This window comes from Sphaeramia orbicularis, unplaced genomic scaffold, assembly GCF_902148855.1.
Source record: "Sphaeramia orbicularis unplaced genomic scaffold, fSphaOr1.1, whole genome shotgun sequence".
Lineage (NCBI taxonomy): Eukaryota > Metazoa > Chordata > Actinopteri > Kurtiformes > Apogonidae > Sphaeramia > Sphaeramia orbicularis.
In genome coordinates this window covers 441,121-455,759 of record NW_021941519.1, presented here as the reverse complement: position 1 = coordinate 455,759, position 14,639 = coordinate 441,121, and the positions used below count along the sequence as shown (strand labels likewise).

The following is a 14,639-nucleotide window of genomic DNA, read 5'->3' as shown; positions in this document are numbered from 1 at the left end:
CCACAGGACCAGAATGGACCACAGTGGACCAAGTGGACCACAGTGGACCACAGTGGACCAGAATGGACCACAGTGGTCCACTCTGGGCCACAGTGCCCCTCAGGACCACAGTGTCCCCTCTGGACCACAGCATCCCCTCTGGACCACAGCATCCCCTCTGGACCACAGTGTCCCCTCTGGACCACAGTGTCCCCTCAGGACCACAGTGTCCCCCCTGTGTTTGTGTGGTTTTGTCCAACCCTGTGTTGTGTCCTCAGCTGATGTGGGTCCAGACCACCTGAATCGGTTCCACCTGAACCACAGCAGTCGGGTCTGAATGGTCCATTGGTTGGTGTCTGGCGCAGCGGTGCGGTGCGGTGCGGTGCGGTGCGGTGCGGTCGTCTTTAACAAGTGTTTATTGTGTTGATCGTCTTTTTTTTCTTCAACTGATCTGTGGAAGCAACATTGACTCACCTAAGACTGAGGGACTTCCTCTTAATTCTCCTGACCTGACTGTGTTGTAGCAGAGGCAGACTCTGAAGAAGGCTCAGTCAGTCCTGGACGATCCCAGTCATCCCCTTTATGATGAGTTCAGGTGTCTTCCATCAGGTCGCAGATACAGTGTTCCTAAATGCAGGACCAAGAGGATGAGGAATTCTTTGGTTCCGACAGCCATTGTTCTGCTGAATAATTCTTTGTAATGTTGGTGCTGTTGTTTTTAATGGATTATTTATTGTATTTATTGTTGGTTTGTTGTCGGTGTGAAACTGCTGGCTGTGGAACAAACTGCCCCTTGGGGAGAATAAAGTTGACCTTGACCTTTGATCGAACACCAAATGTTGAAGGTTCGGTTTCATCCAAACAAACGTGTCCTGGTTCTGGGTCAGACTGAACCAGACCCCCCCCTGTCCAGTCCAGTCCAACCTGACCCCCCCCCCCCGGACAGTCCAGTCAAACCTGCCCCCCTGTCCAGTCCAGTCCAGTCCAGTCTAGTCCAGTCCAGTCCAGTCCAGTCTAAACCTGTCTGTCTTTTCTGTTTCCTCAGGTAAGCCTAAAGTGGAGCTCAGTTATGACCGTATGTACACAGTGACCAGCCGGCTGACCTTCACCGTCAGCAGAGAAGATGACGGAGTCCCACTGCGCTGCATCATCGATCACCCAGCGGTTAAGGACTTCCAGGCCCAGAAGTACCTGGAGGTGCAGTGTAAGTACTGGAGCTGGACTAGGACCAACAAGACCACAACACCCAGATTAGGCCTCTGGAATGTCCCACTTCCACTTTGTGGTACCGGCTTGACTCGACTCGACCTTTTTGTGTTTCCATTACGAAAAAGGACCTGGAATCTGGTACCTGACAAGGTTTCTAATAGTTCTGGATTTTTTCATTCGAGTTTAGTTTTATTCAGTTTGGACTTTTTTTTTCTCTAATTCTGTTTGTTTTAATTAGTTTTTAAAGCAGGTTTGATAGTTTTTATTAGTTTTCATTATTTTCTAAATGCTTAGTTTTAGTTAGTTGTAGTTCAGTTGTAGTTTAGTTGTAGTTTAGTTTTAGTTGTAGTTTAGTTGTAGTTTAGTTTAGTTGTAGTTTAGTTGTAGTTCAGTTGTAGTTTTGTTGTAGTTTAGTTTTAGTTGTAGTTCAGTTGTAGTTTAGTTTTAGTTTAGTTGTAGTTCAGTTGTAGTTTAGTTGTAGTTTTGTTGTAGTTTAGTTGTAGTTTAGTTTTAGTTGTAGTTTAGTTGTAGTTTAGTTTAGTTTTAGTTGTAGTTTAGTTGTAGTTTAGTTGTTGTTCAGTTGTAGTTTGTTTTAGTTCAGTTGTAGTTCAGTTGTAGTTTAGTTGTAGTTTAGTTTTAGTTGTAGTTTAGTTGTAGTTCAGTTGTAGTTTAGTTTTAGTTCAGTTGTAGTTCAGTTGTAGTTTAGTTTTAGTTCAGTTGTAGTTCAGTTGTAGTTTATTTGTAGTTCAGTTGTAGTTTAGTTGTAGTTCAGTTGTAGTTCAGTTGTAGTTTAGTTGTAGTTAGTTGTAGTTCAGTTGTAGTTTAGTTGTAGTTTAGTTGTAGTTTAGTTTAAGTTGTAGTTCAGTTGTAGTTTAGTTTTAGTTTAGTTGTAGTTCAGTTGTAGTTTAGTTGTAGTTTTGTTGTAGTTTTGTTGTAATTTAGTTTAGTGTAGTTCAGTTGTAGTTTAGTTGTAGTTTAGTTTTAGTTGTAGTTCAGTTGTAGTTTAGTTGTAGTTTTGTTGTAGTTTAGTTTTAGTTGTAGTTCAGTTGTAGTTTAGTTGTAGTTTTGTTGTAGTTTAGTTTTAGTTGTAGTTTAGTTGTAGTTCAGTTGTAGTTTAGTTTTAGTTCAGTTGTAGTTCAGTTGTAGTTTAGTGTAGTTTAGTTTTAGTTGTAGTTCAGTTGTAGTTCAGTGTAGTTTAGTTTTAGTTCAGTTGTAGTTCAGTTGTAGTTTAGTTGTAGTGTTAGTTTTAGTTGTAGTTTAGTTGTAGTTCAGTTTGTAGTTCAAGTTGTAGTTCAGTTGTAGTTTAATTGTAGTTTAGTTTTAGTTGTAGTTTAGTTGTAGTTTAGTTTTAGTTCAGTTGTAGTTTAGTTTTAGTTCAGTTGTAGTTTAGTTTTAGTTGTAGTTCAGTTGTAGTTCAGTTGTAGTTTAGTTTTAGTTTAGTTGTAGTTCAGTTGTAGTTCAGTTGTAGTTTAGTTTAGTTGTAGTTCAGTTGTAGTTGTAGTTTAGTTGTAGTTTAGTTGTAGTTCAGTTGTAGTTTAGTTTTAGTTCAGTTGTAGTTTAGTTGTAGTTCAGTTGTAGTTCAGTTGTAGTTTAGTTTTAGTTCAGTTGTAGTTCAGTTGTAGTTTAGTTGTAGTTCAGTTGTAGTTTAGTTTAGTTGTAGTTCAGTTGTAGTTCAGTTGTAGTTCAGTTGTAGTTCAGTGGTCTCTTTTCTCTTCTTCTCTGTGCTCCTATTCAAATCAATCCCAGACAGGACTCTGCTGCTTTAGTCTCCATGTTTCCAGGTAGAGTGGGGACCAGAAGACGACTGGAAACCACAAGTGAACACAAGTGACGGAGCAAAAAGTGTCGTATGGAGACAGCACAGAAAACTGAGAGAGACAAAGAAATCCATTTAACATCAATCTGACATTGACAAAGACCAAAACCAAGGGAATTTGATCCAGAATTTGTATCTGTTTTAGTTAGTTTAGTAAACACACAATACAGTTTCAGTTAGTTATGGGTTTTTGTTTTTTGTTTTGTTTTTTTTTTAACTATAGTTTTTATTTATTTCAGTTAGTGAAAATGTTTTACAGTTCTAGTTTTGGTCATTTCGTTAGTTTTCCTCGATGATAATAACCTTGGTACCTGGTACTAGTTTTTTTGAGTCTGGTACGTGATACTAGTTTTTTTGGTACCTCCTCTGCTGAGGTTCCAGGACTGGGGACCAGATACTGAAGGTGACACTGTGTAAACACTGCAGACCTCTGATTGGTCAGAGTGGTCTGGTTGCCCGCCCTTTTCCAGTAAATCTGTCGGTAGGTGAATCCACATGATGACAGTAAACTGTAAAACTGCACCAGTCGGCAGATTCAGCCTTTGGTGGACGACGTAAAAATTCAGCAGGAGTTTGACCCGGACAACACACAACAAGCGAGTTTATCAGTGACTCTGAGCGGACGACACAGAAGGAACGCACCGCATCGCTATTGCTGCGTTTCCTCTACGTGGAACTGACTCAACTTCATTCTGGTACCAGGTCCCATTCCAGACCCTTTCCACTCTGGTACCAGGTCCTATTCCAGACCCTTTCCACTCTGGTACCAGGTCCCATTCCAGGACCGTTTCCACTCTGGTACCAGGTCCTATTCCAGACCGTTTCCACTCTGGTACCAGGTCCTATTCCAGACTGTTTCCACTCTGGTACCAGGTCCTATTCCAGACCCTTTCCACTCTGGTACCAGGTCCTATCCAGACCCTTTCCACTCTGGTACCAGGTCCTATTCCAGACCGTTTCCACTCTGGTACCAGGTCCTATTCCAGACCCTTTCCACTCTGGTACCAGGTCCCATTCCAGACCGTTTCCACTCTGGTACCAGGTCCTATTCCAGACCGTTTCCACTCTGGTACCAGGTCCTATTCCAGACCGTTTCCACTCTGGTACCAGGTCCTATTCCAGACCGTTTCCACTCTGGTACCAGGTCCTATTCCAGACCCTTTCCACTCTGGTACCAGGTCCTATTCCAGACCCTTTCCACTCTGGTACCAGGTCCCATTCCAGACTGTTTCCACTCTGGTACCAGGTCCTATTCCAGACCGTTTCCACTCTGGTACCAGGTCCTATTCCAGACCGTTTCCACTCTGGTACCAGGTCCTATTCCAGACTGTTTCCACTCTGGTACCAGGTCCTATTCCAGACCCTTTCCACTCTGGTACCAGGTCCTATTCCAGACCCTTTCCACTCTGGTACCAGGTCCTATTCCAGACCCTTTCCACTCTGGTACCAGGTCCTATTCCAGACCCTTTCCACTCTGGTACCAGGTCCCATTCCAGACCGTTTCCACTCTGGTACCAGGTCCTATTCCAGACCGTTTCCACTCTGGTACCAGGTCCTATTCCAGACCGTTTCCACTCTGGTACCAGGTCCTATTCCAGACTGTTTCCACTCTGGTACCAGGTCCTATTCCAGACCCTTTCCACTCTGGTACCAGGTCCTATTCCAGACCCTTTCCACTCTGGTACCAGGTCCTATTCCAGACCCTTTCCACTCTGGTACCAGGTCCTATTCCAGACCCTTTCCACTCTGGTACCAGGTCCTATTCCAGACCCTTTCCACTCTGGTACCAGGTCCCATTCCAGACCGTTTCCACTCTGGTACCAGGTCCTATTCCAGACCGTTTCCACTCTGGTACCAGGTCCTATTCCAGACCGTTTCCACTCTGGTACCAGGTCCTATTCCAGACCCTTTCCACTCTGGTACCAGGTCCCATTCCAGACTGTTTCCACTCTGGTACCAGGTCCTATTCCAGACCGTTTCCATATACAGGTCATATACAGGTGATGTGAAGTCCTGCTGTGGTGGTTGACTGTCCACCTGAATGACCCCAGAAGAAGGGTCGTAGAAGGGTAGAAGTGTAGAAGGGTCACTTCTACACTCGTATAGGATGGGGGGGTTAGGGTTAGGGTTAGTGTGTTTAACGTCTGTTTAACGTCTGAAATGTCTTTGTCTTTTTTTTCCAGACAAACCAGAGGTGAAAATCGTGGTTGAATTTCCTCAGGGTCTGACCAGAGAAGGGAGAGAACCTGGAACTGACCTGTCAGGCCAAAGGAAAACCAGAGTAAGACCCCTGACCCTGAGCCCTGACCCTGACCCCTGACCCTGAGCCCTGACCCCTGACCCTGAGCCCTGACCCTGAGCCCTGACCCCTGAGCCTGACCCCTGACCCTGAGCCTGAGCCTGACCCTGATCCCGACCCTGACCCTGACCTTGACCCTGACCCCTGACCCTGAGCCCTGACCCTGACCCCTGGCCTGACCCCTGACCCTGACTCTGACCCCTGAGCCCTGACCCCTGAGCCTGACCCCTGACCCTGACCACTGACCCTGACCCTGATCCCGACCCTGACCCCTGACCCTGACCTTGACCCTTACCCCTGACCCTGACCTTGACCCTGACCACTGACCCTGATCCTGACCCCTGAGCCCTGACCTTGACCCTGAGCCCTGACCCTGAGCCCTGACCCTGAGCCCTGACCCTGATCCTGACCCCTGAGCCTGACCCCTGACCCTGACCCTAACACTGACCGTGACCCCTGACCCTGACCCCTGACCCTAACACTGACTGTGACCCCTGACCCTGACCCTAACACTGACCCTGATGTGATAACATTAGTACAAACACAGAATCCAAATGCAGAACTCAGACACCAAAAATTAGTTCCAAAAGGTTTATTATTCACACACTGGTGAAATAATATTATGAGTGACAGAATCTTGAGGATAATGGTTGGAGATTTCCTCCTCTGATTCGTCCTCCGGATCGAGGGCGACAGCCCGTCTCCCCGAGCGGTGTTAGGAGTATTTTCCCCGATTGGGGAAAAGCAAAGGAGGTCAGGGACGGAAACAGGTCATGCACAGGCAGGCTAACAATCGAGCAACAGGACATAAGGACAAGGCAAACTCACGTACCGGTAGTCAGAGCGAGAAGGTCAAACCAGATATCAGATGAGGCAGACAAACCGACAGGGATCAGGCAGAAGACGAGAAACCGAGGAATCCAAAACAGGTCAAAAACAGGCAGGCAAACGAACAAACGAGGTCAAAACGCTGGTAAGAACTACTGGAGTTACAAACTGGCGTCTGACAGGAGGAAGAGACAGGGTTTAAATACACAAAAGGGAGGGAAGACAACTAGACACAGGTGGAGCAAATCAGGGCGGAGACAGGTAATCAGGTGAGAGGTCAGAAAGAACAGGGAACAGGAAGTAAAGACGACAGACAAGACACATGAGGGAAAACTTAACAAAATAAAACAGGAAGTGACAAACAAAACATAAAAGACAGACAAAACCAGACTAACGTCTGGCTGCAGGTATGACACCTGATCCTGTTCCTAGTCCTGGGTTACAGTATGTGAATGGTAGCAGTAGAACACCCAGGCCCACAGTGAATGGGGTGTTTGTCTTCATCGCTCCTGCTCCTCCTTCTCCTCCTCCTCCTCCTCCTCCTCCTCCTCCCCTTCCTCCTCCTCCTCCTTCTCCTCTTCCTCTTCCTCCTTCTCCTCTTCCTCCTTCTCCTCCTCCTCCTCCTGCTCCTTCTGGGAACTGGACATCATTTCCATCTGAGCTGCTGAGGGGTTGTGTAGGCGTTACCAGGCAACGGTGTGGGTGTGGGCGTAGGCGTAGGCGTAGGCGTGTGTGTGGGCGTGGGTCACATGGGTATTCACAGCGCTGCCCTTCCCCTGTGCTCCTGCTTTGTCCTCCCTCTGACCCCCATCTGGACATGTCCACGTGTCCATGTCCACAGACCTGTGGTCCTGTCAGGTGGTCAAATCAAGGTTATTATTGTTAATGAAAACGAACCAAATGACCAAAACTACAACTGTAAAAACATTTTCATTAACTGAAATAAATAAAAACTAGAATTAAAAGAAAAAAAACATAACTAACTGAAACTGTATTGTGTGTTTACTAAACTAACTAAAACAGATACAAATTCTGGATCAAATTCCCTTGGTTTTGGTCTTTGTCAATGTCAGATTGATGTTCAATGGATTTCTTTGTCTCTCTCAGTTTTCTGTGCTGTCTCCATACGACACTTTTTGCTCCGTCACTTGTGTTCACTTGTGGTTTCCAGTCGTCTTCTGGTCCCCACTCTACCTGGAAACATGGAGACTAAAGCAGCAGAGTCCTGTCTGGGATTGATTTGAATAGGAGCACAGAGAAGAAGAGAAAAGAGACCACTGAACTACAACTGAACTACAACTAAACTACAACTAAACTACAACTGAACTACAACTGAACTACAACTGAACTACAACTAAACTACAACTGAACTACTACTAAACTACAACTGAACTACAACTGAACTACAACTAAACTACAACTGAACTACAACTGAACTACAACTGAACTAAACTACAACTGAACTACAACTAAACTACAACTGAACTACAACTGAACTAAACTACAACTAAACTACAACTGAACTACAACTGAACTACTACTAAACTACAACTGAACTACAACTGAACTACAACTGACTACAACTAAACTACAACTAAACTACAACTAAACTACAACTGAACTACAACTGAACTAAACTACAACTAAACTACAACTGAACTACAACTGAACTACAACTAAACTAAACTACAACTGAACTACAACTGAACTAAACTACAACTGAACTACAACTAAACTACAACTGAACTACAACTGAACTAAACTACAACTAAACTACAACTGAACTATAACTGAACTACAACTGAACTACAACTGAACTACAACTAAACTACAACTGAACTACAACTGAACTACAACTAAACTACAACTGAACTACAACTGAACTAAACTACAACTGAACTACAACTAAACTACAACTAAACTACAACTGAACTACAACTGAACTAAACTACAACTGAACTACAACTAAACTACAACTGAACTACAACTAAACTACAACTAAACTACAACTGAACTACAACTGAACTAAACTACAACTAAACTACAACTGAACTACAACTGAACTACAACTGAACTACAACTGAACTACAACTAAGCATTTAGAAAAAAGTGAAAACTAATAAAACTATCAAACCTGCTCTAAAAATTAATTAAAATGAACTGAATTACAGAAAAAAAAGTCCAAACTAAATCAAACTAAACTAGAATGAAAAATCCAAAACTGTTCGAACTGTGCCTCACACATTCAGGAAAACATGAGTTGGACAAAGTTTACATCTTTAGATTTTATATCAGAAGTTTCACACTGAAGAAAATATGAAAAGCCTTTTATTTTTTGTCTTGTCCAGCTCCTGTTTACTAAACAGGCTGATCACAGACAGCTGCTTACATTTACTTTTAATATCCTTTTCATTGTAATATGATGTTGTTGTTGTTTGTCAATACTCTGTTGTTGTTTTTGGTTTGTTTGTTTGATTTCCCTTTAACCCTTTCATGCTCAGTGGTCAGTCCAGTGGTCAGTCCAGTGGTCAGTTCTTCTCCAGCTGTTCTCTTGTATATTCATGGTTTGGTTGTTTCAGTTCCATATCAGCCAACACAGTGGACAGTAATGCACCATCCCATAATAACCCACTGACATTCACACCTTTACTGTAACTGTGCTGTTCTAGATAAACCTGATCTGCACGAACAGGTTTGAGTGGAAATCAATTGGTAATTGTTACAAGACTGTAATTAACAGTTTTCATACTCTGAAAGTTTTTTTTTTTCTTTTTTTTTTGCATATTATCTTCATAAAGTGAGTAATAACTAGTATTAGAGTATGTTAAGATATGAGAAAACATCAGATCAGGTGCATTAAAATGTTTTTATTCCATAGTTTTCACACAGTTGAACAGTTTGTGATGATGGGTTTTAAATACACGTTTCTTTGCTTCAAACATTAAACACATGGTGTCCAGCTGAGAGGACATTTTTGTAACACCATGAAAAAAAGGTCCATAAAACATTTCAATCACATTGTTTTTTTCATGCCGAAAGAAGAATAAAAACACTCAGGAAAAGAAATGTCGACTAAGGTTCTCATAATTCATGCATGAAAGGGTTCAGTATTTAATAGTTTTTCTGTCCACACTGTCCTGTTAACGATCAGTAAAAAACTGCGCTCTTCCATCCAAACCTCAGCGCATTCACGTGTCAGAGGTTCCGTTAAGTTCATATGAACACAAGTGGAACAGCTTTGTCTTTTCCACTGGTACAAGGTTTGAGTAGGAGGGAGACCCCCCCCCCCACTTCCATCTTTAGGGTGCCCCCCAGAATTTTATCCGTTTTAGTTAGTTTTGTAAACACACAATACAGTTTCAGTTAGTTATGTTTTTTTTTCTTTTAGTTATAGATTTTAGCTTAGCGGCCGACAGGCCGTAAGCTATTGTCGTCATGCAGCATCCGGTGTCATCGTCTGTCACCGTCTGTCATCGTCTGTTGTTGTCTGTCGTCTGTTGTTGTCTGTCGTCTGTTGTTGTTGTCGTCTGTTGTTGTCGTCATCTGCCGTCATCTGTTGCTGTTGTCGTCTGTTGTCATCTGTTGTCGTCTGTTGTTGTCGTCATCTGCCGTTGTCTGTTGTTGTTGTCGTCTGTTGTCATCTGTCGTCATCTGTCGTCGTCTGTTGTTGTCGTCTGTTGTTTTCATCTGTCGTTGTTGTCTGTCATTGTCTGTTGTTGTTGTCGTCTGTTGTCATCTGTCGTCGTCTGTTGTTGTCGTCTGTTGTCATCTGTCTGTCGTTGTCTGTCGTCGTCTGTTGTTGTTGTCGTCTGTTGTCATCTGTCGTCGTCTGTTGTTGTCGTCTGTTGTTGTCATCTGTCTGTCGTTGTCTGTCGTCGTCTGTTGTTGTTGTCGTCTGTTGTCATCTGTCGTCTGTTGTTATCGTCTGTTGTTGTCATCTGTCTGTCGTTGTCTGTCGTCATCTGTTGTTGTCATCTGTTGTTGTCGTCTGTTGTCATCTGTCATTGTCGTCTGTCATTGTCTGTTGTTGTCTGTTGTTGTCATCTGTCGTCGTCTGTCATCATCTGTCATCGTCATCTGTTGTCGTCGTCTGTCGTCCGTTACAAATCTTTCAGTCGTCTTCTTCTCCTAAACTCCAGTTCTGGTTGACTTCAGACTTGGTCTACAGCTGCTGTATGATGATGTCAACACAAGGGATTGAAATGATTTGGATCCGGATCTGATTCTGGATTTGGTGCCACTTTGACAAATGTTCCCATTCTAACAGATAGGAAGTGGATTGATCCAATAAATCAGTATCAATGATATCAAGTGTGAATTTGAATTTTGTACAGATCTGATTGAATATGAGCAAAACATGGACTATTTCTGTAATAGAATAAATACACAGAACTGGGGGAGAAGAAATGGATCTGGATACATTTACCGAAGCTTTGAATTTGGACGCTAAGATACAGGGACACTGGTCCGATTTGTATTTATTTCAGTTAAGGAACATGTTTTTAGTTTTGGTCATTTGGTTAGTTTTGGATTAGAAGCCTGGTGTGCAGACAGCTGAGCGGAGCTCAGATCCGCTGAACGAGGACAGTCTGTTGAATGACAGGAGTTTGGACCGGATCCAGGCCGTGGTCACATGTTCCGTCTGTACGGTGGAGTTAAGGAGGCGTCACATGGTCCAAGTGAAGAACTGCTGGGATGAAAAGAAGTTAGCCTTGAACTGGATAAAAAAAACAAAGAGGAGAAAAACCCTGTCATATCTCCTGGTAATCAGAAAAAGAATATTCACCTGAACTGACAGAACGTCTTAAAGCAGGGTTCTAAACTCCTGTTCTTCCAGGTTCCACATTCAGCCTGATTTAATGTGCGCTGGACCGAACCAGTGCAATAAGAACATGACAGCCAATAAGTAATGACAATAATGAAGGAAAAGTTACATTCAGTTATGCCAATGTTTACGTTTACAAACTATCCAAAAAACCCCAAAAAAAACGATGTGAATAACTTGAAAAAAATGAAATTTGTTAAGAAATGTGATTACAGTTTTCTCAGTCTTCTTCCTCCACTTCTCATTAGTCCATGTGCATTCTGGATCAGATCTCCAAAGACACTAAACACTGAGGAACAGGAAGAAAAGAGTTCAAACTGGACTGAATTTAATACAGACAGGGCCAGATTAACACTTCATTGTACCCTGGGCAACAACATTCAAGGGCCCCATCATCACAACCCCAGGATCCCTATAATCTGGCAAAATACAGAATAAATTCCAGGAATATATGTAAATATACCCCATACTTCAATACCTAACTATCATCAAATGCATTTTGATGTACAAATGTGTAAATGCTCGTAGAACTATAAGTGCACCACTATAGTCTCTTGTCAAGGCCACTCACTTGCATATGATGATATGAAAACAAAACACATTAGCATCAGTATAATCTAAAATTGATCCACTACATTAGAAAGAGAGGGAAGTGTCCTCCATTTTCATAAAAATAAATAAGAAACCATTTCCAAAGTATCCAGTATTTATTTAAAAACACTTTTTGCCAACACAAATGTATTGAATCGTCAGAAAAAGCCCACAGACTAAACACAAACATAGTCTGATAGAATCAGATATGAATTTTAAACAGAATGCCCTGTCACCTCAGAATTCAACAAGAGAGTTAAAGTAAGTGCAGTGTAAACATCTGGAAATCTGCTTTCTCTCAACAATAAACATATCTCAACATTTTCATGGAGCCACCACAAGGAAAAAATAAATATAATGTAGTATAATCTGCTAAAATAAACATTTTGGTCCCAGTTTAACTTTTAAACAGAAAACACATCACAATTCAAAGCATGTCAAGGCAAGGGTTAAACATTTTAACACTAAATATTACATATACTAAATACTATAAACAAATGGAAAACCGACAATTTCAGTAAAGAAATTACCTATTTTAGGTATGTTCTTTAAATTTTCAGCTTTTTTAATGTCCCTCTCCTTTTTTAATTTTCGTTTGGTGCTCCCACGTAGCTGCTTCTCCATGTTTGCAATGTTTTGATTTGCGTACGCTGCATATGTTGCGTAGTTCTTAACGTCTCACATCCCGCTCAGTGCACGCACGTTGATTTGCATCACCGCTGATTCGCTTTTTGGACTGACCAATGAGGAGAGGGTCTCAGCTCACGGTCACAGACAGCAGGAGCAGGGTTTCTGTGCAGTGCAATGGCTCCAGCAGACAGTTTCATTTACAAGCAAAAGATAACCAGATATTTTTGTTATGCCCGAGCTACCCACGGCGCTTCAGAGGTCGCGGGCCCCTGGGCAGTTGCCCAGTTGCCCATATGGTTAATCCGGGCTTGAATACAGACATTTCAGGTTGGACACATTTGTTCAGGTTAGTCACAGTTTATTGGTACAGGAGAGTTTGGAAATGGAAAGAGTTTCATGATTTCATGTTTTTTGCACGAAATGAAAGAGAAAAAATGGGTGTTGTCATTATTTACAGGTTATTAGGACAGGATTTGAATTTGATGCCCAAACTTGTACTGTGCAAATTCATCCCACAGGCCGGTTTTAGAACCTCTGGGGGGCCGGTTTTAGAACCTCTGGGGGGCCGGTTTTAGAACCTCTGGGGGGCCGGTTTTAGAACCTCTGGGGGGCCAGTTTTGGAACCTTTGGTGGGCTAGTTTTGGAACCTTTGGTGGGCTAGTTTTGGAATCTCTGGGGGGCCGGTTTTAGAACCTCTGGGGGGCCGGTTTTAGAACCTCTGGGGGGCCAGTTTTGGAACCTTTGGGGGGCTAGTTTTGGAATCTCTGGGGGGCCGGTTTTAGAACCTCTGGGGGGCCAGTTTTGGAACCTTTGGTGGGCTAGTTTTGGAACCTCTGGGGGGCCGGTTTTAGAACCTCTGGGGGGCCGGTTTTAGAACCTTTGGGGGGCCGGTTTTAGAACCTCTGGGGGGCCGGTTTTAGAACCTCTGGGGGGCCGGTTTTAGAACCTCTGGGGGGCCAGTTTTGGAACCTTTGGTGGGCTAGTTTTGGAATCTCTGGGGGGCCGGTTTTAGAACCTCTGGGGGGCCAGTTTTGGAACCTTTGGTGGGCTAGTTTTGGAACCTCTGGGGGGCCGGTTTTAGAACCTTTGGGGGGCCGGTTTTAGAACCTCTGGGGGGCCGGTTTTAGAACCTCTGGGGGGCCAGTTTTGGAACCTTTGGTGGGCTAGTTTTGGAACCTCTGGGGGGCCGGTTTTAGAACCTCTGGGGGGCCAGTTTTGGAACCTTTGGTGGGCTAGTTTTGGAACCTCTGGGGGGCCGGTTTTAGAACCTCTGGGGGGCCGGTTTTAGAACCTTTGGGGGGGCGGTTTTAGAACCTCTGGGGGGCCGGTTTTAGAACCTCTGGGGGGCCGGTTTTGGAACCTTTGGGGGGCCGGTTTTAGAACCTTTGGGGGGCCGGTTTTAGAACCTCTGGGGGGCCAGTTTTGGAACCTTTGGTGGGCTAGTTTTGGAACCTCTGGGGGGCCGGTTTTAGAACCTCTGGGGGGCCGGTTTTGGAACCTTTGGGGGGCCGGTTTTAGAACCTCTGGGGGGCCGGTTTTAGAACCTCTGGGGGGCCGGTTTTGGAACCTTTGGTGGGCTAGTTTTGGAACCTCTGGGGGGCCGGTTTTAGAACCTCTGGGGGGCCGGTTTTAGAACCTCTGGGGGGCCAGTTTTGGAACCTTTGGTGGGCTAGTTTTGGAATCTCTGGGGGGCCGGTTTTAGAACCTCTGGGGGGCCAGTTTTGGAACCTTTGGTGGGCTAGTTTTGGAACCTCTGGGGGGCCGGTTTTAGAACCTCTGGGGGGCCGGTTTTAGAACCTTTGGGGGGCCGGTTTTAGAACCTCTGGGGGGCCGGTTTTAGAACCTCTGGGGGGCCAGTTTTGGAACCTTTGGTGGGCTAGTTTTGGAACCTCTGGGGGGCCGGTTTTAGAACCTCTGGGGGGCCAGTTTTGGAACCTTTGGTGGGCTAGTTTTGGAACCTCTGGGGGGCCGGTTTTAGAACCTCTGGGGGGCCGGTTTTAGAACCTTTGGGGGGGCGGTTTTAGAACCTCTGGGGGGCCGGTTTTAGAACCTCTGGGGGGCCGGTTTTGGAACCTTTGGGGGGCTGGTTTTAGAACCTTTGGGGGGCCGGTTTTAGAACCTCTGGGGGGCCGGTTTTAGAACCTCTGGGGGGCCAGTTTTGGAACCTTTGGTGGGCTAGTTTTGGAACCTCTGGGGGGCCGGTTTTAGAACCTCTGGGGGGCCGGTTTTGGAACCTTTGGGGGGCCGGTTTTAGAACCTCTGGGGGGCCGGTTTTAGAACCTATGGGGGGCCGGTTTTGGAACCTTTGGTGGGCTAGTTTTGGAACCTCTGGGGGGCCGGTTTTAGAACCTCTGGGGGGCCGGTTTTAGAACCTCTGGGGGGCCGGTTTTGGAACCTTTGGGGGGCCGGTTTTAGAACCTCTGGGGGGCCGGTTTTAGAACCTCTGGGGGGCCAGTTTTGGA

At 44.5% G+C, this 14,639-nt stretch overlaps 1 protein-coding gene across 1 annotated transcript in view; it reads left to right on the top strand.

Moving 5' to 3' along the window:
- Window positions 1-1,027: 1,027 nt before the first annotated feature.
- The window catches only part of LOC115416028 (cell adhesion molecule 1-like), a 16,121-nt gene continuing 2,509 nt past the window's right edge, over window positions 1,028-14,639 (top strand). The window contains exons 1-2 of the mRNA XM_030129727.1: window positions 1,028-1,183; window positions 5,188-5,285. Of these exons, the coding sequence (XP_029985587.1) occupies window positions 1,057-1,183; window positions 5,188-5,285 (225 nt within the window). The 5' untranslated portion in view covers window positions 1,028-1,056. The remainder of the gene's footprint in view (window positions 1,184-5,187; window positions 5,286-14,639) is intronic.